The following is a 22,350-nucleotide window of genomic DNA, read 5'->3' on the forward strand; positions in this document are numbered from 1 at the left end:
TAAGATAAAGGTGTTAAATTAGTTGTTGAGAAACTAATAATAATGTCATGAAAAGGCCCTGATCTTAGAGTTCACTTTAGTATAGATGCACAAATATATAATGAAACTTTTAGCAGAAATAGAAATAGTATGTAATAAACCTTTCCCGACCCGAATCGTCTAACCGGCCCAAATTTTTTTATATTTGACTATAAAAAACTGGAGCATCTAAAAACAGTACACCCCGTAAAAAAAATCTTGGATCCGTCACTGGTATGCTATTCAACAAACTGTGTAATGGTTTCACTGAAAAATGATAAAAATATTCACTAACTTTTTTCATAAGAAAAGGCAATCGTATAAAACAACATAATTATTAGTTAATATTTTTAAATAAAATTATAAAGCTATGCGAGATAAATTTGATTGTAAAGTTGTGGCAAAGAAAATGTGGGTAAGGTGATAGGGGCTCCACCCCACTAGAGTTGGTGTAAGCAGATGCATAAAAAATTTAATGAAAGATGAAAGGCGTACATCTCACCTCATGGGCTCATTATTCATTTTGAAAAAAAGATAAACGCAAGAAATTTCCAGGAAAGGAGTGCTGGAAAACAAAAGAAAACGCGTGGTAGTTAAATTAAATTTCGTGGAAAAAGAGTCGAAATTTAACAAACGCGTTCCATTTTATATATATATATAGGATGAAAATGAAGCCTTTATTTTTATAATTTCAGACACCTGAGCAAGAATCAGAGTCTTCTGAGAATCAGTAATCTTCTTTCTATCTTTTTCTAGACTTATTCTACATTGATTTATGTACTTGGTCTTGTGGGGGTTGACTGTTGTACCCATGATTTATCTATGTTTAAGTGTTTAAATATTGAATCAATTAACTTATAATCTTATACTGTCCTCACTTAACTCACAAGTGGGTAAAAGGAATCAAGGATGCAATCAAAAACAAACTGGTTAGGATGCTGGAAGTAGTTTCCAACTTATTAGGCCCTTCATGTGTAGGTGACCGGGTTGGACCTATTAGGTCTATAGGATCCATTAATATGTAATGGGCTCATGTGGTTTCAACTTAAATAATGAATTTATCGACTTATAGACTGTTTATTTTTTAAAGTTACAATTCATAAGAATGACTTATTTCTACATATGTAGTTTGTATTGGCAGGAAGTGGACACGGTGTTGTTTGCTTCTTAAACTCAAAAATGAATCCATTCTCATCATCTACTTGTTCTAAGAGGAAAAGGGATTCAAGTTCTTTCGATGATGAATCCGAATCATCATCTAAAAGGCCAAAGAATGACGTCTTCATTAGTTATTCGTTTGAAGATATTGGCAAAACCTTCATAAGCCACCTCCGGGCAGCGCTTAATCGCAACAGTTTTGCCATATCCGACCACACCATGCTCCCTGTTGGTCAAGATATGCATTCAGAACTGTTAAAAGCTATCGAGGAATCTGAGATGTATGTTGTTGTATTCTCCCCTGATTACGCCTCTTCTGTAAGAAGCCTCGATGAGCTGGTTGATATTATGGACAGCTTCAACAAGTTTGATGAAAGGAAAGTTGTTCCGGTATTTTATAAGGTGGAGCCGTCTGATGTTAGAAGTCAACAAGGTCCCTTCATGGAACCTTTCCAAGCTCACCACACCAACGCTAACTTAGATCCACAGAGAGTTCACAGATGGAGACAAACCCTCAAAGATGTAGGTCAACTGTCTGGTCTTACCTTGCAATCATCATCATCATCATCTGGTCTTACCTTGCAATATGGGTAACTTTTTTCTCCGTTGTCTTCAGTTGTTACACATAAGCTATAGTTTGTTTGTTAAAATACCCTAAATGGAAAGATAAAAGACCAAAGTTGTTTATATATAAATGGGTTTCTCTATGAAATTTGGCAGGGATGAGGCTAAATTCGTATTGGACATTGTTAAAGAACTTGAGAAGATGCAAAGACCACAAGAGTTGCATGTTACAGACCACCCTGTTGGGATAGGATCTCGTGCAGAAGATCTCATCTCAACATTAAGGTTAGACCAAAAAGATCGTGTTTTGGTTGTTGCAGTTTTTGGAATAAGTGGAATTGGTAAGACGACTATTGTCAAAGAGGCGTACAATAGAATTGCTCCAAGTTTCGATCCTAGTTGTTGCAGTTTTCTTGCGGGTATCCATGACATCTGTCAAGTTCCAAATTGGAAGGTTGAGTTGCCAAAGGCGCTCATATCTTGTCTGACTCGTGAAAATAATTTTTCAATCATGAGTAATCATAATGAAGGCGTTACAAAGATAAGGAGGCTGGTAAGTCGTCGGAAGGTTCTTTTGGTTCTGGATGACGTTGATAACTTTCAGCAGTTGGAATCATTAGGCATTTGTCCTAAATGGTTCTATGAAGGAAGTAGAATAATTGTGACAACAAGGGATAAACGGTCCCTTGGTAACATACGGTATGTACCTTACCAAACAATGTTGTTAAACAGAAGGGAATCTCTCAACCTCGTCACTCGTCTTATGTTTGTAAGAGATGACACCAAGAACACAAAGTTCATAGAAGAAGTTGTGGGTCGTGCCGGAGGGATTCCCTTGGTTCTTACGGTGTGGAGTCGACATTTTAAACAGCATGAAAGGGAACAATGGCCAAGCATATTGGAGACATTGAAAGGAATCCCGCATGGTGATGTTCAAAAGCAGCTCCAGTTGAGCTATGATTCACTTACTCCAAGACTCAAGAAGTTGTTTCTGGATATTGCTTGTTTCTTTGGTTACGAAGATAAGGATTTTGTTGTTAAAGTATTACAGGATGAAGACTTGAGATTCTTCCCAAATAATGAAATTCAATATCTAGTTGATAAAAGTCTTGTTGAAATAACATCAGATGGTTATTTGAAGATGCATCATGCGATTAGGGAAATGGGACTTGAAATTGTCAGACAAGAAAATGAAGATGAGCCTGGACAACGTACCAGATTGTCGGATATAAGGGATGTGATGTGTGTATTGACAGAATGTTCGGTATGATATCTTTGTGTTTATATGATATATATGTACATTAGCTTATCCCTTGAGTAGCATACATAATGTAGCTATAACTCTCTTTCCCCTTCGCATTTTAACAGGGAACAGAGTCAGTTGAAAGCATTTATTTGCATACAAGTGAGAACTTGCCGGAAGTAACCCTGGAGGCTTTTAGAAAGATGAGCAATCTGAGGCTAATTCAAATGTTCAGTGTAGACCATTTTAAGATCAATGATGAAATGACTCACTTATGTTTCAAAAAGCTGAAATACATGAGGTGGTTTTACTTCCCTTCTAAAAGCTTGGACAATATTGAGATGTGCAATATTGTGGTTCTAGAACTCATCAAAAGCAAATTGGAAAGACTTTGGGGAGGAATAAAGGTATGATTAAATGACATGCCTCAAACTTATTCATTACAAATTAGAACAATAAAACTGAGTTAACGTGAAATCTTGTCATTTTTGTTGATAGTTATACCTATCTCAACATTTTCTAATTTACTACAAACCAAAACAGTAAAGAGTTGACAGAAAGTTGGACGTTTATAGAGAAATTTCGACCTTAGCAAATCTAATGTTACAAAATAACTTCGAAGGAAATGTAAAGGAAAATGTGAACCATATAAATATATTTTTTCGTAGTTTTATGTTATTTACCCATAGTTGTTAAAGGTAGGATATATTCTAATAAAAGAAGCTGGTTGATTTGAAATTTTAGTTTTTAATAGTTTGTATATGCTTATATCTATAATATATATAAACGAAACCTTTAAAAGATGTTTGGTTGCTCCCTAGCCACCAGATTGCATTATTTATAAATGAGTCTTCTCATGTATTTGACCCGAATTCACGGGTATGGGTCTTACCAAACCCATATAATCCTTAAACGGGTAATAACATCTCATTAAATTAAATATTAATCTCATCAAATATTTGATATGAAAATTCTATAAAGTAGGGATATACAAAAATTTAATATCATATTTCTTTAAAAAATATATATATATATACTAGCTTTAGAGCCCGTGTAACACACGAGATTATCTAAATAATATAGTTACAAATAAAGCAATACATAATGTATATGTAAAAATGTATTACATCTATGTTTGTATCACTATACATAAATTGATTTTAAATATATCACAAATGATTTTTTCAAAAAAAAATGAACTTAGTAAAAAACGAAATAATGTGCGTGCAAAATCATACCCAAGAATACTCCATCTATTATAAATTTCATTCTCAGTATCATATATGTATAATTGAAAGAAATTTGGTTATGAGACGATTTTGGATAATACTTCTCATATAATAATAGTTTTGAACTACACCATGAAAATGATTTTGATAAGTTTGAGGGCGCTTCTCCACCTTGCCATAATGACATTTAAGAAATAATAACAGGTTAACCCGTTCAATTTTGTGAATATTTTGTTTCACTTGAGCATAATTTTGTATGGCATGCTTCACATACAACATTCTAATAACTATCAAGGAAAAATCAATGCTTACACAAATGTCTCAAATTTGATTAAAGTTAGAAGCATTGATAGTTTTGAAGGTGGCATGTCGGAAGTGTTTGTTATTTTTTCTTAACTATAGTCATGGAAAAATACTCAATGTACAAAATCCCGAATCTTTTGACTATTTCCAAAAGTGTCCTTAAAAATAAATTCGAATCACAATCACATTTAAAATTCTAACTTTCATTTGTTTTACATTTTCAAGTCAAAACTTTGAACTCGTAACAAGTTTGATGATAAATCTATTTGCATTCTCAAATTTTTGTAAATATTTAGATTACCTTTTTTTACCCGTAACAAATTTGAGCCAAATGTAGTTAATTTGTATCAAACAATTTATTTACCAACTTTTAACCCGTAACAATCAAATTTAAGTTTCACAAAAAAATCGAAACAATCCTTGATAAAAAAACCAAGAAACTAAATATAATAAGCTTTATTATATTTAAAAGTAATTTGTATATACTATCTTACAATTTAACACACACACACACACAAATATATATATATATATATATATAGTTTACTGAATTAACCGAAGAAATAAATGGATAGAATTAAACCATATATTTATAATTTATAAATTTATATGACAACGTGATTTATTTTTAAAAAATGGATCAACTTTTAATCATATATTTATAATTTAATGATTAAAAAAATTAATTCGTAAAATGAAAGCATTATAGAGTTTTTGATTTTTAGTTACAATCTTCAACAAAATACATAGTATAATATGTTAATGATAGCATTTAAAATTATATTCTTTTTAATCTTTAACAAACACAATTTGCTGTTGATTTTTGGATTTCATCAAGTATGTTGTGATATACATATTCAAACAATGCATAGTAGTATAATACATAAATATTTATTTTTATAAAAGTGTAAAGATATAATATAAATATAGTTGAAAGAAAAGTGAATAATTAAATCATGTTATAGATATAATATATATATTGTGTAAAAGGAAAGTGAATAATTATGATCTATGCAATATATTAGTTTTGGAGAGGAAAACTTGTGAGAATTAACCACAAAATGACATGTGTTTACAATTATTTTACTTTATTAGAATAGGTAGATATTATTTATAATTAAAAAACTATTTTAAAAGACAATTTTATAAGCGGGTCATGGGTCTCACCAAACCCAAATATCTTTTAAAGCGGGTTATAACATCTCATTTATACGTGAAACTTTTTTATCATCAAATACTAAGTATATTATTAACTTTTATACAATAAATAAAATTAAATTTCAAAAAATATATAAATATTATAAACGAATAATGTAAAACAACCCCGTAATACAGGGATAAAAGCTAGTGTGTGTTTGTGTGTGTATAGGGGTGGGTTATTGCACAATAATCATTTATCGTACATTAGGTACGCGAGCTTTATAAACGTCGATTTAATTTTTACGCAGTGACATAATCGTAAATAACCTAAATCTAATCCATCATTTGTGTCATCGGGCGTCCATCCATATCAATAAAATTCACCTGTCGATCCATATCAAACTAATCTATAGATTGACATTAAACTAAATTGAGTTATCTAAACCTAAAATGTTCGTTACCTGCAAATAAACTTCAAATACAATCGGTCAATTTTTTTACAATTAAACAAACGATTGCTGTTTGTTCTTCAATTTTTCGCCTAATCATACAAATTTGAGCCTTCAATTTTACAATTGAAACTTATTTTGGATGTTAAACAAAACTTAAGACACTGTACATTTAAACGTTATAACCAAAACAAACACCTTTAAACATTCAAGTTTAGAAGTTCAGTACAAACACTTTAGAAGTTCTGTACCAAAACTTTAAAAGTTCTAACAAAAGAATTAGAATTTCAGTAAAAAATCTTTAGAAGTTCAGTATGAAAACTTTAGAAGTTCTAATAAAAGGTTTAGAAGTTCAAGCTAAATTCCCATCCTTAAACGTTCAGGCAAAAAACTTTAAACGTTCAAGCCAAATTCTCATTCTTAAACGTTTAGGCTTAAACCTTTAAACGTTTAGGCTTAAATCTTTAAACGTTCAATTAAAACCCATCACTCAAAACTCAAAATTGATCAACTAAAACTTCAAATTGATGATTAATTGGATCAATTTCAAAGTTTAATTGATCAATTAGTTTAGCAAATTCAATTTCAATTGGTCAATTTGATCAACTGACATGTGAACAACTCGTGACGGAGGAAGATGGTGTTCACGACGGTATCGTCGATGGTCGCGACGATGAATGCAATCGTTGGATGGTGACGAATTGATGAACGGTGATGGTTAAGGTGGACGGAATCAATGGGAGAAGCAGATTAGAGTTGATAAAATTTACAATATTGCCATCGCGGTTTTTTTAAATCAATGGTGTAGGAACTCGCGTATGTAATGTACGATAGGGATTATTGTATTGGATCCTTCATATATATATATATATATATATATGACTATTTAAACATATTGATAATATCTTTGTAAAGACAAAGTTAAAAAGAGTACTTTTATCCTAGATTACTAGGAGTGTATCTTTTATAAGCTACTTGAGATCGGCTAACTTAAATCGAGTCAAACATAAAAGAGCTTGAGCTTGAAATGGGCTTGAGACCAAGCTTCGCTTGTCCAGCCTAAGCTCATGAGCCTAAGCGTGCTAATATTTAACAATTTTTAAAAGATAACTCATCTTAAAAAGAGAATTAAAGAACTAAGACCATGTTTGCGTCATGTGGCGCCTAGTCAGCTTTTCCAAATTTTGCAAAAAGATATTGTAGTCATAACTCTTTACCCTTGGGCATTTTGCGCCACGTGGCTTCCAGTCACTTTTACACTTTTTTGTTTTTTTTTAATATCTTATTAAAAGTAAACAAATAATAATAATCATTTATTACATAAATATTACATTAAAATAAAAACAAAAACTACTCGTCTCCACGTGGCTCTCAGTCACTTTTACACTTTTTTGTTTTTTTTTAATATCTTATTAAAAGTAAACAAATAATAATAAGCATTTATTACATAAATATTACATTAAAATAAAAACAAAAACTACTCGTCTCCATCGTTTCCATCGTCACCATCGTCGTCGTCTTCATCATCGATCTCGTCTTCGTATTCATCGTTGCCCTCGTTTTGGTTTTCATTTTCACATGGAAAACGCCGATTCATCCAAAGATGTTGGACCAAATCCCCCTTAAATGTGTTATGTATTTCTCTTGACCGCACGAAATACGCGTTTTCAAGTCTTTGCTCCATACTTGCTGGAGTTCGTGGTGGATCCGAGTCCGGTATGAAAGTTGGACATATTGCTCTTCCCTCATCTTCGGTGATCATGTTATCATTATGATACACGCATACATAACACTTTTCATTCGTCCTAACGACCATAGACAACAAGGATTTTTAACAAAATGTCAGTGTTGTTGAAGAACTCCAAAACACAACTCGATATCCTTTCTCACAGTCTCTTGTACTTTCTTAAAATATTGTCTTTTTTCATCCAATAGGTCTCTAAATGTTTTCACGATAATCGCATACTTTGTATATATTCCATCGCCCAAATAGTAAACCATTATTGTAGAAGTTATCATTAGCCCAAAACGAAGCAACGTGAACGGTCCCAGAGATGTAACTCTCCAACACAGGCGATTGTTCTAAGACGGTTATGTCATTGTTGGAACCGGGAACACCAAAGAATGCCGGCCAAATCCAAAGGTCGTATAAAGCAATTGCTTGTAGGCTGACCGTTGGTCCCTTTTGGTCACCACGTGTATATTGACCTCGCCATGCAGTTGGACAATTAGCCCATTCCCAATGCATACAATCTACACTCCCGATCATGCTAGGTAAACCATGCACCCTTGCATGTGCCTCGTAAAGACGTTGTAGATCGTTCCAGTTGGGCTCTATTAGATAATTGGTCCATATAGTTTTAATATTCCTATATTTTATACAATTTATAAAATAATTAATTAAAGTAAACAAGTGATATAATTATTATAAAAATGGAATGTACCGTAACAAAAATACTCCAAGGTATCCCGAGTTGTTTTATCGTACATCTTTAAATACTCGTCGTTGATGTCAGATGTGTTTCCATAGGCGAGCATGCGTATGGCTGACGTAACCTTCTGAATAGTTGTGAATCCTAGCGTCCCTCCACCGTCCGGATTTTGCTTAAAGTAATCAAGCTCACGCTCCAAATATTCGGTGATGCGCATAAATAAATTTTTAGACATCCGAAAGTGACGCCTAAAAGTCTTCGGGTTCTTGTATCTCGGCGAGTCGTTGAAGTAATCTGCCAACAACCGGTTGTTGGCGCAAATACGTTCTTGTTCGACATATGTTATTTTTCGAAACGAGGGGTGGAGGAGAGCTAATAGAATTCATATAAGTTGTCGCGAGCACAATCGCACTCCTAACGGCCTCTTCCTCCGCCTCGTCTTCGGCTTGTCGGTCAAGCCCGAAAAAATGCTTATATATAGAAGTGGGAGAATCCATAGATTAGGTTTTATATGGAATTTGGTGTAAGGAAATATAGAGTTAATGAAAAAAATGTTTATAAATTTGATAAGTTTTGATTGGGGATGAAGATGATTATATATAAAAAAATTGCAATAAAAACAGTAATATGACCGCTGAAAAACGGTCAATTATTTAAAATTGTGTGCCATGGCAACGTTTTGTAGAAAACGCCTATTCAAAACGTCATTCCAAAAACGGCCCCCCGGGGGGGGGGGGTGCCTTCGGCGTTTTCACCCCCAAAACGCCGCAACTTCAATGATCATGGATGGTCTAATATGTTGTTACTTTTTACCAAAATTTAGAAGAGATGATAAAATGATTGTGAAATTACATATATGTATTATTATTGTATGTATTATATATATATATATATATATAGGGTAAGGATCCTAAGAGAATCTTTTGTAAATTGAGAACTTTGAGAACCATTTTAAACCATTAAAAACACATTTAAAAAAATATTTAAAAAAATCATAAAACAAAAAATAACAAAAATTTTAAAAAAGTAAAAAAAAAAACCAAAATTCTTATATTTCATTCCGGTTTCATTAATGTGTAGTCATGACCATTCTTTGAGCATTTTGCGTCATTTGGCGCCCAACCAGCTTTTTCAGTTTTTCCAAAACTGGGCGTAGTCATAATGTTTCTCCCCTAGTCATGTTGCGTCGTGTGACGCCTAGTCAGTTTTTCCAGATTTTGTTTTTTTTTAAATAAAATTTAATAAAAAAACTAAATTCAATAAAAAAGTTACATTAAAATTAAAAAAAGAAACTACAAAATAAAACAAAAAAACATAAAATTACTTCAACCAATAATAACTACTCAGGGTCAATGTCGTGTTTTGTAAATTTCATTTCTTCTTTTTTCGGCTAGACGCTGGATTCTCAGGTCGGATTCGGGGAGGTCTCTCCTTTTAACGTCAAGGTCGGCATCAATTAGCCTCATTAAAATAACATCGGCGACCTTTATATCGACTTGTAAACGTTCATACCAAGGTCGCGTATATCTTGGAGTCGACGTTTCATTTCCTCGAACTATCCTGCCATATCGGCGGCACCAGCACTCGCCGACGATATACCTGACCCATTTCCCCCCTTTCCCTTGCTTCTCCTACCCGTCGGTCGACATGGAATATATTATACCAAACTGTATAATATAAATTTGTATGATTCCGTATTATATGTATTTATTTATGTGTTTTCAGAGTCTGAAGAAGCTAAGGATTCTTGACGTGAGTGGGTCAAGGTCGTTAACCAAGACTGGCAATTTATCTGGTCTTGAGAATCTTGAGGAACTGAACTTGTGTTATTGCAGAAACTTAAAAGAGCTGCACAGCTCTATTGGTGACCTTAAAAAACTTGTTATCTTGAATTTAAGCGCATCCATGCCGTTAAAGAGGACCCCTTGGGAAATGATAGGCAAGCTACCATCCCTACAAAAACTCACTCTTGGAAATTATGATAAAAAAGACGACTTGAAATCATTTAGTGATGATGGTAAGGATCCTATGGTGTACCATTTTAAAGAAGGCCACGTAACAACACTAGAGCTTTGTGGATGCAACCTATCAGAGATTTCATTAGGTGGAGTTGCAAGCCTAGCATCCTTAAAACACTTGAAATTACTTCATGTCAATTTCTCTAGCCATTGTGATATCCTTCTCCAACTCCATCAACTGAACACAATAGAGTTTGACGATTGTGACCTCATAGAATCGATTCCAAACCTTCCAGCAAACATTACATCCATCATAGCATTTGAATGTGAAAGTCTGGTGAATCTTCCTTGTAACATTTCCGAGTTAAAATCTCTAACAATGCTCAGCTATAGTTCCTGCCCCAAACTTGGAAGTGAAGACCCTCATTTTCTCTTGAAGGTCACAGGACTAACGAACCTGAGTCAGTTAACAATGCGTAATTGCATTGTCTCCCAAGTGCCCAGTGAGATTGGGAATTTGGAGTCATTAAAAAGGTTAGACCTTTCATCCAACCCTTTCTCCAGCCTTCCTGACACCTTAAGCAACCTTTCCCAACTGCTTTACCTCAACATAGACCAGTGTAAGCAATTAAGGCTGCTTCCACTCCTTCCACCAAACTTGACATGTATAAATGCAAGATGGTGTGACTCATTAGATGTGACGTCATCTGCTTTTCAATGTATTAAAATGTACAAGGTATGCAATCCCTCCCTCGTAAATTAATTTAGTTTCTAATCACCTTTTTTTTTAAATCTTTTTAATGCATTATACCGTCTGCCTGCTTGTAACACACTTTAGTGTTCCTGACAACAGGAATCATCCTTCAGTAATAGATTAATGATGCAATTCTCAGTACAGAAAGAGGTTCCTGACTGGTGCAGTTATCGAAACCGAGGAGATGTTTTATCTTTTGTAGCACCACTGAACTTGGAGGGCAACATCTGTGGTATCATCGTGTGTGCCAACTTCTCCTCATACTACGACTGCGGCATCATTAATCCTGCAGTGCATAATAAAACCAAAAATACAAGTCATCGTTTTAAAGCTTATGCAAGTCATACCATCGGAACATATACAGTGTGCATGTGTGTTATGTGGTATCCCCTTGATGATACAACACTTTTGGTGGAACCCGGTGACTCTGTGGAAGTGGTACTTCCTCAAGGATCGGTTTCTGAGTTGTGGGCTACGTTTGATATACGAGAGTGATGTGGTGGATTCTAATTTAGTGACACAAACGGCTACCGACCCCACACCCCATATCCCCTCGGAGAGTGGTGTTACCCAGTCACATGCCATCTCCATTCGTTCACAACGCCATGAGTATTCATTTTTCGTTGATAATTTCTCTTCCCAAGATGAAGATGAACCCACGTCCCATATCAACTTAGAGATGCCCATTGCTACTGAACCATAGATCTAGAGCTGAGACTATTCCGATGATGAAGACAGACTCCGGGGAAACAAATATATACAAATAGTCATACTAGATGCATGATTTCTAAACTTAAGTATTCACGACTGTTGTAAACTTTGTTTTTATAAGTATGTATTCAATCGTCCAAATTGTGGATTAATTTGAATTTTGATTTGCTCTTTTTCATTAATCATCAATTCATGGAATTCTACTTATTTTAAAACTTCGATATTGTCGAACTTTATGTGTACTGATAATATCAATGTATTGCATAAGAGACAATATGTTTATCCCGTATGTTGACAAAAGTATATGATATGGTGATGATTAAAGTGTAGGTCACATTGTTTGTTGGAGTAGAGGTGGTCAAAGTTTTGTTGTATGGCATCCATATGTGTTATGTAACAAATATTAGAGGGGCCTTATATGTAATCGCTGAATAGATTAGGGGTCTTTGTAATAATGAATATATAGTTCGTTCATCTTGTACTTAAACAAGTTGGTTTCATTACTGATTAATGCAGAGTTTTAGAAAAATAATCATGATGTATGTGCGTTTGCAAATGAAGGATCTTAAGAGGCGACCACTAGTTGGACACTTCAATATGATGTGAAGAGCGCTTAACACAGAAAGACACCTCATCATCTGATGCCACAGTAAGCAACCCGTTCATGTGTTGAGGTCGCCAATTACGGAATCAATTGTGATGTTAAGGTAGCGTTTGGTATGCATGAATGAAAGACAGAATGAATTGGGCTATTTTGAGGGAATGAAAAAAAAAGTGTACATTCTATTTCTATCCACCCCCCCCCCCCCCCCACACACACACACACAAAACACAAATTTATTTCATCCAATCCTCTTGGTTTTTTTCACTTCATTATCCTTTCACACTATATCATCTCCATCGGCCTCCCACCATCACCACCCACTTCCCTTTCACCGTCACCACACCGCCGCCATTGACCTCCACCACCACCCGCCACCGCCATTAACATGCCACCTACCGGCCATCACCACCACCGTTCGTCGCCCACCACCCACCAACGCCGTCCGCCGCCACCAACCACCCACCATCATCGCTCTCACCACTGGCGCTCGCAAATTGAGTATATACCTTTGTAAAAACTTTCGAACATTTAAAGATGTGAATATCAATTAAATATAACTTTGTATACAATTTGTCATGGGCGTTAATATCATGGATGAGTTGATATATGTTGTGAATATATGTATTGACATTTTGCTTTTACTTTGAAGGATCTAAATTTATGGGTTCATCATGATTTGTAGGTTGTACACTTGTACTTTATGTGTTCATACTAAATTTGATTGTAAACTATAAACAACAATAGAAACTTGTAACTCGTAAAGTATTTGAATACCTTTGAGTTGAGTTTCAGTCCGCTCAACTCATAAAAGTTATTTCATTTTTAGTTAAATTTTTTTACCTTAACCCATATTGGATCCCGTGAGTAAATTGTTCTCTTTTGCTATGAGTTAACATTGAAAATGTTACAAAAACAATTACATTTATTTGATCCGTGTAACTCAAGGTTTCCATTACCGTGTAATGCATTGTTTTTTACAAATAATAATTCTAAGGTTTTGTTTGACATGCAATTTAATGTATTGTAATAATACATATACGACTTATGAATTGTATTTTTATGTAGTTATTGCTTAATTTTATTTGTATTTTAATTACTTTGATCATCTCGTGTTTTACATGGATTATAAAACTAGAATATAAATATACACAAATACTAGTGTCACACCCCGATCAAAGGCGGCTAAACATGCCGGGTGCAAAGGATTGTCCATGAACAACAAGACACTATTAAAATGACAATATTTAAACAACTCATTAATTTCATTCAATCACCAAAGTAACACATCTCGCTCATACAAATAAACACCAAATACAATAAAGAAATATTGTTCATTCTTCTAATAACCTAGCGGTATCAAATAGAATGGCGTCTTCAAACTCCAAGTCAAGTAATAATCAAACTTGTAACAATGCATAAAATAATATTTGTCAACACGTATGTTGGCAAGCAATTTCATAGTTTTAAGTATATATAATATGATCGAAATCCACAAACGTATACGAGACTATAAATAAAAGCAACAATCGTGGTATATAAAACATATGTAAATGAGGATCATTTCTAATTGATAACTACAGACATACTCGGATAATGATGCCCTATGCTACTTGCACAGGGCTAAGTAGTTAGGGGTGCGTATGATCATACTTATTGTGTTCCACAACAACATAAAATAAACACTCGTGCACGTAAAGCATGTGAAACATATAACACACAATAGAGCAAGTATTCTAAGTATCATACACCCTAGAGTTTGTGGTTTGAAAATAGAGTATTATAAATCATTCTTATTTTGGATAAGTATGCATGTTACCCCAAAGTATAAAAAGGGAAAACGGGGGATGAAATGTACTCACGTTAACTAAGTAACTTGAAAGATTGATTCGTGAATAATCGGAGATCGGTTTAACGAGCAAGACCAAGATTAAACGGGTCTTAAGTTAGTAGGTAGTCTTGAAAAGGTTCAAAGTATGACAAGTAAAGTAAATAAATAAATAAAGTTTAGGGTTTAAAATGTAAATATTTGAGAAATTAAATAAATGTTTATTGAAAAATAAGTTTACCCGAAACCGGGTCTTGGTATTCCATTCATTAATAACATATCCCTACTATTTACTCCTCCTGATTGATTTTTACTTACTTACTTACAACATTAATCAATCGCCATTCCGATTATTATTTACGTCCTGGAAGACCTTTTAAGACAAAAGATGAGTGTTTGGATCAAATTGACCTCCAGAAAGAAAGCAGTCAATTAACGGGTAAACAGCAAAAGAGAAAACACAAAGATACAACAGTTGTGCATGTGCAAAATCAAGATCAAGAATTTGATGTTGCTGGTGACAACAGTGAAGAAACTGATACAGATGAAAGTACAAAACAGTTGAACAATACCCTTACAGGGGAGGAGAGGAAAAAGAAACAACAAGCTGTTAGGGAACAAATAACTGGTATGATTACGAAAGCCGGCTGGACAATTGAGTGTAGACCAAGGCAAGGAAGAGATTACTTGGATGCAGTATATGTTGATCAAAAAGGGAGAACACATTGGTCTATCACCAAAGCTTATTTTTCTCTAAAAAAGAAAATAGAAAATGATGATGCTGATGATAAAGAAATCGCTGCATATACTCCAATACCCGATGAAGAAATGAACACTTTATTAAGAGTTGTTTCCAAGATTAGAAGTGATAAGAATAAGAAGAAAGGCAAAAAAGGCAAGAATATAAGTAAGGCTGAAATAGTCATCAGTGGAGATGCTGCATTGTGTAAAATACTCAACAAGAAGCGCAAAGACGGTAAAAAGAAGAAAGCTGTTCAAAAATCTACTGTAAAATTGGCTAACAAAACATCAAATGTCAAAGTGAAAAAAGATGGTGTTGTTGCTGAGTCAGCAGTCCAAAGGCGGCCAAAAGTAAGTCAAAACGGTAGGCAAAGTAGAAAGCCATGCCTGGTGGCTCGTAGCTCTAATAAGGGTGTGGATCAAGATGATGATGACTTTAGCCTGTTAACGGGAAAAGAAATATTATCTCTTGGATGATAGATTCAGGTGTTATTGTGGTAGGTGGTAAATTTGTATATGGGGAAGGTAGTAGGAGAAACAGGTTGCTTGAGGGCCAAGTTACATGTGATGGGCTTCATTGTAGTTGCTGTAATGAAACTATGGATGTATCAAAATTTGTGTCTCATGGTGGTGGGACACTTGATCAGGCACTCAAAAGTATACATTATGAGTCTGGAGCGTCGCTTTTTACGTGTTTGCTGAACTCCTGGAAGAAAGAAATGGCGTTGACCAATATTAAATTCAATAATGTTGATGTTAAAGGTGATGATCCTCATGATGACACATGCAACATTTGTGGAGATGGTGGTGACCTGATTTGTTGTGATGGATGCCCTTCGACATTTCATCAGAGCTGCCTTGATATTGAGGTAATCCGATTTTTTTTCTCTATATTTATAAAAAGTTTTTAGTTTGGTGTGACGATGCCATATTATTATCGTAATCTGGGCTCGCTTTGTTCCCTAACTGAGTGCAACCAAATATTCTTTTGGCGTTGCATACAACCTTTTATATTGTCTTATTCAAAATTTAGATAATTATTCAAACAATATTGACTTTTGTAATCATAGTTAACTATCTTGTTATCTATAAAGAATATACAAAAGGTGTTTGCTGGTCAACCAAACCGAGCTGCTTATTTTGCCACTTTTAGTCTTTTACTATATGTGACTAATGAATATAACTAGTTTAGATGCTAAATTGATACAGTTGTTTGTTTTTACCTTATTGATTCTAATGTAGTTTGTGTGCATTGTAGAACTTTCCTTCTGGTGACTGGTACTGCATATACTGCTGTCGCAAATTTTGTGGGCTAGTTGCGTGTGGTGCGTCACATACTTCTGAGATGGTCAAATGCTGTTTGTGTGAGGAAAAATGTAAGATCTAGTCATTGAAGTTGCTAGTTTCTTTCTTTTTCGTATCTTTTTTCTGGATTTTGCTTTCTGAAAATTCTGTTAACAAACATTTTGTTATTTACAGTTCACCGCCCATGCTTAGAAGAAGAAAATGTGGCAGATGCTGGTTCTAGTAGCCTATCTATTTGTGGGAAGAAATGCCTGGAGGTATGTACATAAAAGATAGTTTCTATATAGGCACGTTTTTACAGTAATGTTGGTTTATTTAATATATAATTTAAGATATAACCCTATTTGTGTTGATGTTTGTTAGATTTCATGATATCCATAAAAATATGCATTTTGTTTTTCGAGTTAAGAGGAGCGGTTCTCTAAATTTGGATTAGAATTGCAGTTGACTATAATGCCAATTGATTTTCAGTTGACGTTGCATTAACAGTTTTTCTGTTTTAAAATATTGTTTTCGCTTGCGATCTTGTTTTCTAATATTTTGTTTTCTCATAGCTCTATGAGCAACTGCAGACGTATATTGGGGTCAAGTTTGAACTTAAAGAAGGTTATTCGTGGACCCTACTCAAGTGTTATGATCTTAGCCAAGATCTTGATGATCCGACGAAAGTTCACTGCAATTCCAAATTGGCTGTTGCATTCTCTGTTATGGATGAATGTTTTGTGCCAGTTATGGATGAAAGAAGTGGAGTCAATAGGATCCATGATGTTGTTTACAACTGCGGGTAAGTTCTCATTATTTGTACGTTACTTTTTATGCTAGGTAGGTTTCCAAATTAAGATTGCTGTCTATCTTAGGTTGAAATGCTTTTCTAGGTGTATTTTATTGGCTTTTTAAACTCAAAGTGGAGGTGGTTTTAATAGATTCACATTGGTTTTTATGTTCTTTTTGTTTTAATTTTAATTGTCGAGTGAGCAACAAGATACTCCCTCCGTTCCATTAAAAACAATATTTATGGACCCAATTTTCAAGGGCATTATTGTCATTTGGTAAGCAAAAAAAAGTAATCATTCAACTACCTTAACTTTGTGTTTTTCAAACAATGACACTTTAATGGGACGGATGAAGTATCAAATACATTGTTTGAAAACAAAAACCAATTCTAATTCAGAAAGCGACAAAGATACAAACTAAATAAAGAATTGTAATGTGAATTTCTAAGATTACGGATCAGGTTTACTTAAATTCTCAAAGATTATGCCATGTTCACTTAAGATAATTCTCATTTGAACCTCTTTTTGTGTGTTATATCTGCTTTTTATCTGTTTAGATTTAGGGTTTTGAATGCGCTTTGAACAATTTTTAAGGGGGAACTTAAAGATGAAAGTACAAAAATAATTTCTAAAATTAATATCCTGTAAAAAATCTTGGCAGGTCAAACTTTAAAAGGTTGGATTATTCTGGATTCTATACAGCAATTCTGGAAAAGGATGGTGAATTAACCGCAGCAGCATCTATAAGGTTCCAATTTCTAACTTCATTTGTTTGTTTTTTGTATTCATTTTTTTTTTAAATTTTGTTCTCACATTGCTCACCTGTGTTTTCACCATAACAGAATCCATGGAAACCAGTTAGCAGAAATGCCCTTTATTGGAACCCGTAACATGTATCGACGCCAAGGGATGTGTCGTTGACTCTTGGACGCAATTGAAGGCGTATGTTATTTTTAACGTTTCCAAAAATTCTTTCATGCTTGATTAGTAGCTGTTTTTCAGTGCATTTATGATCTGTAATTTATTTTATTCAGGCTCTTTGTTCACTTGGTGTTGATGAGCTGGTGATTCCTGCAATCCCTGAACTTTATAAAACATGGACCGAAGTGTTTGGTTTCAAGCCATCCGAGGAATTGGTGAGGCAGGCAATGAAGGGAATGAATTTGATAGTGTTTCCCGGTACAGATATTCTTCACAAGCCTCTCATCAAGAACCAAACTTTGGAAAATGACGAGAATACCATTTTCAACGAGCAAGCTCTTGCTACACATCCTGAACCGGAAACACACACAACCTCGTTGCAAACGTCTGAAGTCCAACCTGTGCAGTCCAACGATGAACATAAACCGGTGGATTTGGTCAACGATGATGTCACTGGGGTCGACATGTCTCCGTTGACATCCGAAGGTATTCCTAAGAACAGTTTTGATTTGAATCTTCAACCTGCTGCAACTGATGTCGATATCCAATCAATCGAAGATGAAACTATTTCAAGGGAGCCACAAGTGTGCAAAACCTCATTTGAGCTATCTGATTCAATGGTTCATGCTGACAACACCGCGACTCAATCCCTTGTTTTGGTTTAACTGGTAAGCTCCATCTTTGGTTCTATTTTAGGTGTTCAATATGATGTATCAGTTTATGATTCCTGATTACTTAATGCAGGTGGATTGCTGTAAAAAGAAAGCAAGTTAAAAGTATTGGGTGCTTACTTTTTAGAGATTGGTTGGCTTTATTAGAGGAAGTTTTTAAATTTGTTGTCTATTAGTAAATCTTTGTAGTGAAAGCTTTTGGCTGCTATGTTATATGCTTTTTTCAGATTTTAAACTCTGGTTTTGAGTTCATGTTGATATTAATATTAGATAACTTTTGGGGCATAAAAGATATTGTATGCATCAAGATTTATCATTTTAAAAAGGAGTTTATCGAATCGGTTTTCGGGTTTTTTCAAGTTATTTGCATTTAGACTGGTTCAAATATATTGAATGCCAAATTTGGTTTGAATGCTAATCAGATTTGGAAACTGAATTTGAATTTGTTTTTATTATTCAGTTTTCTAGTTAATTGTGAAGACTCCTATATCAGTCATGGTTGCAGAAGTCATTAAACGGTGCCAAGTTGGCTAATTGGTGAGTTGCGACTTGCGAGTACTCAACCAAGGTGGGGAGTACTCGGTGCTTAGGCATGATTTTTGCAACCATTCTTTAAGCTATAAATACTTTTGATGTTTTGAGTTGATGCAAGCTTCTTTGAAGGCTAGATAGTATTGTTGTTTCTAAATTTTTATACATAAGATAAATAGGGGATTGTCGGTGTCATAACTTTTATTATGTTAACTTTATCTAGACTTTTAATCTTTTCATATTTTGACATATGTTATTTGTTATGTGATGGTTACGAAAAAAATGTTAATTAATGTCTTGATTTCTTCCTCGCAAGTTCGAATTTGTTAATGATTGGTTTCTTTTAGTTTATTTTAGTTATACTGGTGGACTCATGAACCAATTAATAAAATGTCGGGACCGTTGATGCCAACCGAATTCACATCGGTTCATCGCCAACACGGATTTCTTCTCATGTTACTTTTTGAGGGTCTTTCACATCTTCAACACCTTCATCAGATATATAATTACCATTAATATTCAGCAACTTAAACCCTGGTTTACCAACAACAGTCTGAGCCAAAACCCTAGAACCAGCCCTTCTGATCATATTAGTGCTGAAGTCAACTTCAGTCAACCGTGGAAAGTCTCCTTCAAGTGCCTTAGCAATCACTATAACACCTTCATCCTTCAACTCATTCTCAGACAAAAGTATCTTAACTAAAGATTCTTTCCTCGCAGTACTGAGATCAGCCAAACCAGAGGCTGCTTCTGCAGTAATGTCGTTTCCCGCAATTTCCACAACTTCAAGAAACTTAGCAGAATCTTTTAGAGCATTGGCAATAGCTAAAGTTCCTTCATTTTCCAAATTTAAGTAACTGAGGTAAATCTCAGTCAAATTAGTGAGTAAAGAAATAGTTTTACTCAAAGCAATCCCCGCTTCTACACCAAAAATATTATCACGAAGATCGAGTTTTTTCAAACCAGTACATGTGGCGAGTGCTTCAGATAATGCAATTCCACCTTCAGAACCGACCCGAGTAGACGAACACCTAAAATCCTCCAAGATTGAGCATTTTCTCAAAAGTTGAGAAATTGCAATAGCCCCTTCATCTCCAGTCATGTTATTATGAAAATGAGGATTTTTAGCTTCCTTGTGTAAGGAATTAACTCAACCACCGCCTTTGCAGCCTCCTCTGAGATACCATCATTCAGCAAATACAACTCCTCAAGGTTACTCTGTGAACTTAAAAGCTTACTAAATGCCCTAACTCCTTTTTCACCCAATGCATTGTCTGAAAGGTTCAAAAACCTCAAGTCAGAACCTTCGAGTGCTGATGAAAACAAATTCATAACTTCAAGAACCTCTTCTTCTGGTCTACCAGCAACAAAATCTGATAAGTCAACTTCTGTAAGTTGACCCTTTATAGAAGACAAAATGGGAACAGCAATCTGGGCTGCATCCAGCCCAAAGCTTCTATTGCTAAAACATATCCGTGTATACTTGTTTCCAGGCTCTTGTAGTGGTTTTAGCAGTTCTTTCGCTTCATCTGCTTCAATGAAGGCCCGTGCCCCTTTAGAAATGTCAAAAAAAGTTTGGTGCATCGGTGTACCGGATTCAAATACAGTTTCTTGCGGTTCTTCTTTCACTCTTGGACCTCTTTTCACAGCTTCAACCATGAGTGTACTGGACTCTTTAGCATAAAGTTGAACAGCAGAACCACCATCACCATCTGGCTCCTTTTCAAAGTGTTGGTTTGCAACTTCAAAAGCTGCAGACTCAATTCGGTTAGCATCTTCTTCCTTGCTTAAAAGACCATACTTACGAGATAAAATGGAAGGAGTGGTGAGGTTTTTGGTTATGCGTTCCACAAGTGTTTTTCTGGTGCTTTGGCTTGGAGGCCACAGCTTAATCGAATGCAAACGGTTTTGTGGAGCTGAATCCATATCAAAAACCCTGATACAACAATATAATCCATATTTATATATTTAGCTACAAACTTCCAATTCAAAAGACAAGAAATCAACAGTGTTTGAAGCAAAATCCTACATTAGCAAAATGCTTATATCCTAAGAAAGAGATAAGCATTTCATACCAAATATCGGTACTTAATTTTTCATGTTTACGATATCAATACCATATACTTTCTCGGTATTTTCAATAGTCAAGACACCAATATCTACCAAACCAAACAAATCAGTACTGTAGTTGGTATTAGGGAATATGAATTCACTCGTTTTCAGTATTTGTATTTTTCGATCCAAACTGGTACCGTACCGATCTCAGCCCTAAACTTAAACCTCTTAATCAATCTAATATACACTTGATATATAATAGATCTTACCCTAAACAGTATACAAACTTTACATCCTAAACCTCTTAAATCTTTTAAGTCAAATCACAAATATAAAATGAATATAAAAAAAAAATAGATGAATACTCAAACTCTTTATCAATAAAAACATAAACTTGCTGTAAGTAAAAACAAATAGAAGTACTCTCAAACCCTAACTCGTCCGTACAAAACACGATTTGTGGATATTATTACACACAATCTCAAATCAACTCGTTACGCTAGTCTCAAAACTACTAAAATCAAGTTACACAAGTTAATCTTATCTCAGTACTCTCAGATCTAGTTTATAAGATGAAAAACCCTAGATTTGACGAAAACGGATGGTTAAACTCAGCGATTAAGCATAGAGGATGTTAAAGTAGGTTGAAATGAAGGAGTAAATGGAAGTGAAAGCAGTTACCGGCTGTTGAGATGACGGAGATTAGCGGCGGCAGTGGCGGAGTGGGGTCTGTCTGGGGTTTATTATTTATATTGTTTGTTTTGAAAATGGTTTTTTGAAATTGAAGCCAAAGTTATTTCCCTCTCATTCTTTTTTTACGAACAAAATTTATATTAACCACCCGCAATGCAAGTGACCCTTACCATGTGTCCTTCTAATCTACCAGTGTCACGTAAGCTAACTAATATCAAATTTTTTTTTTTGCAAGAGACCATTATCTTGTGGGTCCCACATCTCCTCTCACA

At 34.6% G+C, this 22,350-nt stretch overlaps 3 protein-coding genes and 1 pseudogene across 5 annotated transcripts; 3 read left to right on the forward strand and 1 right to left on the reverse strand.

Moving 5' to 3' along the window:
• Positions 1-2,153: 2,153 nt before the first annotated feature.
• On the forward strand, positions 2,154-3,274 carry LOC143607509 (TMV resistance protein N-like). Its single transcript, XM_077082935.1, has 3 exons — positions 2,154-3,004; positions 3,109-3,200; positions 3,271-3,274. The coding sequence occupies exons 1-3, from the start codon at positions 2,252-2,254 to the stop codon at positions 3,272-3,274; spliced, it is 849 nt and encodes a 282-aa protein (XP_076939050.1). The 5' UTR covers positions 2,154-2,251.
• Positions 3,275-3,309: 35 nt separating this feature from the next.
• LOC143607505 (TMV resistance protein N-like) lies at positions 3,310-11,924 on the forward strand. Its single transcript, XM_077082932.1, has 3 exons — positions 3,310-3,390; positions 10,262-11,230; positions 11,348-11,924. The coding sequence occupies exons 1-3, from the start codon at positions 3,325-3,327 to the stop codon at positions 11,741-11,743; spliced, it is 1,431 nt and encodes a 476-aa protein (XP_076939047.1). The 5' UTR covers positions 3,310-3,324; the 3' UTR covers positions 11,744-11,924.
• A 4,518-nt stretch (positions 11,925-16,442) lies between these two features.
• On the forward strand, positions 16,443-19,080 carry LOC143607507 (increased DNA methylation 1-like). 2 transcript variants are annotated; one of them, XM_077082934.1, is made up of 7 exons: positions 16,443-16,505; positions 16,609-16,691; positions 16,989-17,218; positions 17,869-17,955; positions 18,050-18,149; positions 18,242-18,796; positions 18,873-19,080. In XM_077082934.1, the coding sequence occupies exons 1-5, from the start codon at positions 16,475-16,477 to the stop codon at positions 18,126-18,128; spliced, it is 510 nt and encodes a 169-aa protein (XP_076939049.1). In that variant the 5' UTR covers positions 16,443-16,474; the 3' UTR covers positions 18,129-18,149; positions 18,242-18,796; positions 18,873-19,080. The 2 variants fall into 2 exon arrangements, with proteins under 2 accessions (XP_076939049.1, XP_076939048.1); XM_077082933.1 differs by having other exon boundaries at positions 18,050-18,796.
• Positions 19,081-19,781: 701 nt separating this feature from the next.
• Positions 19,782-22,102, reverse strand: LOC143607506 (RAN GTPase-activating protein 2 pseudogene; annotated as a pseudogene). The gene is made up of 2 exons (XR_013148979.1): positions 22,067-22,102; positions 19,782-21,266 (listed from the first exon to the last, which is right to left on the reverse strand). The product of XR_013148979.1 is annotated as an RAN GTPase-activating protein 2 pseudogene (transcript).
• Positions 22,103-22,350: the final 248 nt, after the last annotated feature.

This window comes from Bidens hawaiensis, unplaced genomic scaffold (assembly GCF_021521415.1).
Source record: "Bidens hawaiensis isolate Kalapana, Puna unplaced genomic scaffold, B.hawaiensis_p1.1 tig00083081_1, whole genome shotgun sequence".
NCBI lineage: Eukaryota > Viridiplantae > Streptophyta > Magnoliopsida > Asterales > Asteraceae > Bidens > Bidens hawaiensis.

Bases quoted from the DNA above. Each gene is read 5' to 3' on its own strand.
- LOC143607507 (XM_077082933.1), top strand. From the start codon at position 16,475: ATGGTCAAATGCTGTTTGTGTGAGGAAAAAT. The intron at 16,692-16,988 runs GTATGTACATAA...GTTTTCTCATAG, and splicing joins GTGGGAAGAAATGCCTGGAG to CTCTATGAGCAACTGCAGAC. The intron at 17,219-17,868 runs GTAAGTTCTCAT...AAATCTTGGCAG, and splicing joins GATGTTGTTTACAACTGCGG to GTCAAACTTTAAAAGGTTGG.
- LOC143607505 (XM_077082932.1), top strand. From the start codon at position 3,325: ATGTGCAATATTGTGGTTCTAGAACTCATCAAAAGCAAATTGGAAAGA. The intron at 3,391-10,261 runs GTATGATTAAAT...ATGTGTTTTCAG, and splicing joins GACTTTGGGGAGGAATAAAG to AGTCTGAAGAAGCTAAGGAT. The intron at 11,231-11,347 runs GTATGCAATCCC...TCCTGACAACAG, and splicing joins AATGTATTAAAATGTACAAG to GAATCATCCTTCAGTAATAG.
- LOC143607509 (XM_077082935.1), top strand. From the start codon at position 2,252: ATGAGTAATCATAATGAAGGCGTTACAAAGATAAGGAGGCTGGTAAGT. The intron at 3,005-3,108 runs GTATGATATCTT...GCATTTTAACAG, and splicing joins GTGTATTGACAGAATGTTCG to GGAACAGAGTCAGTTGAAAG.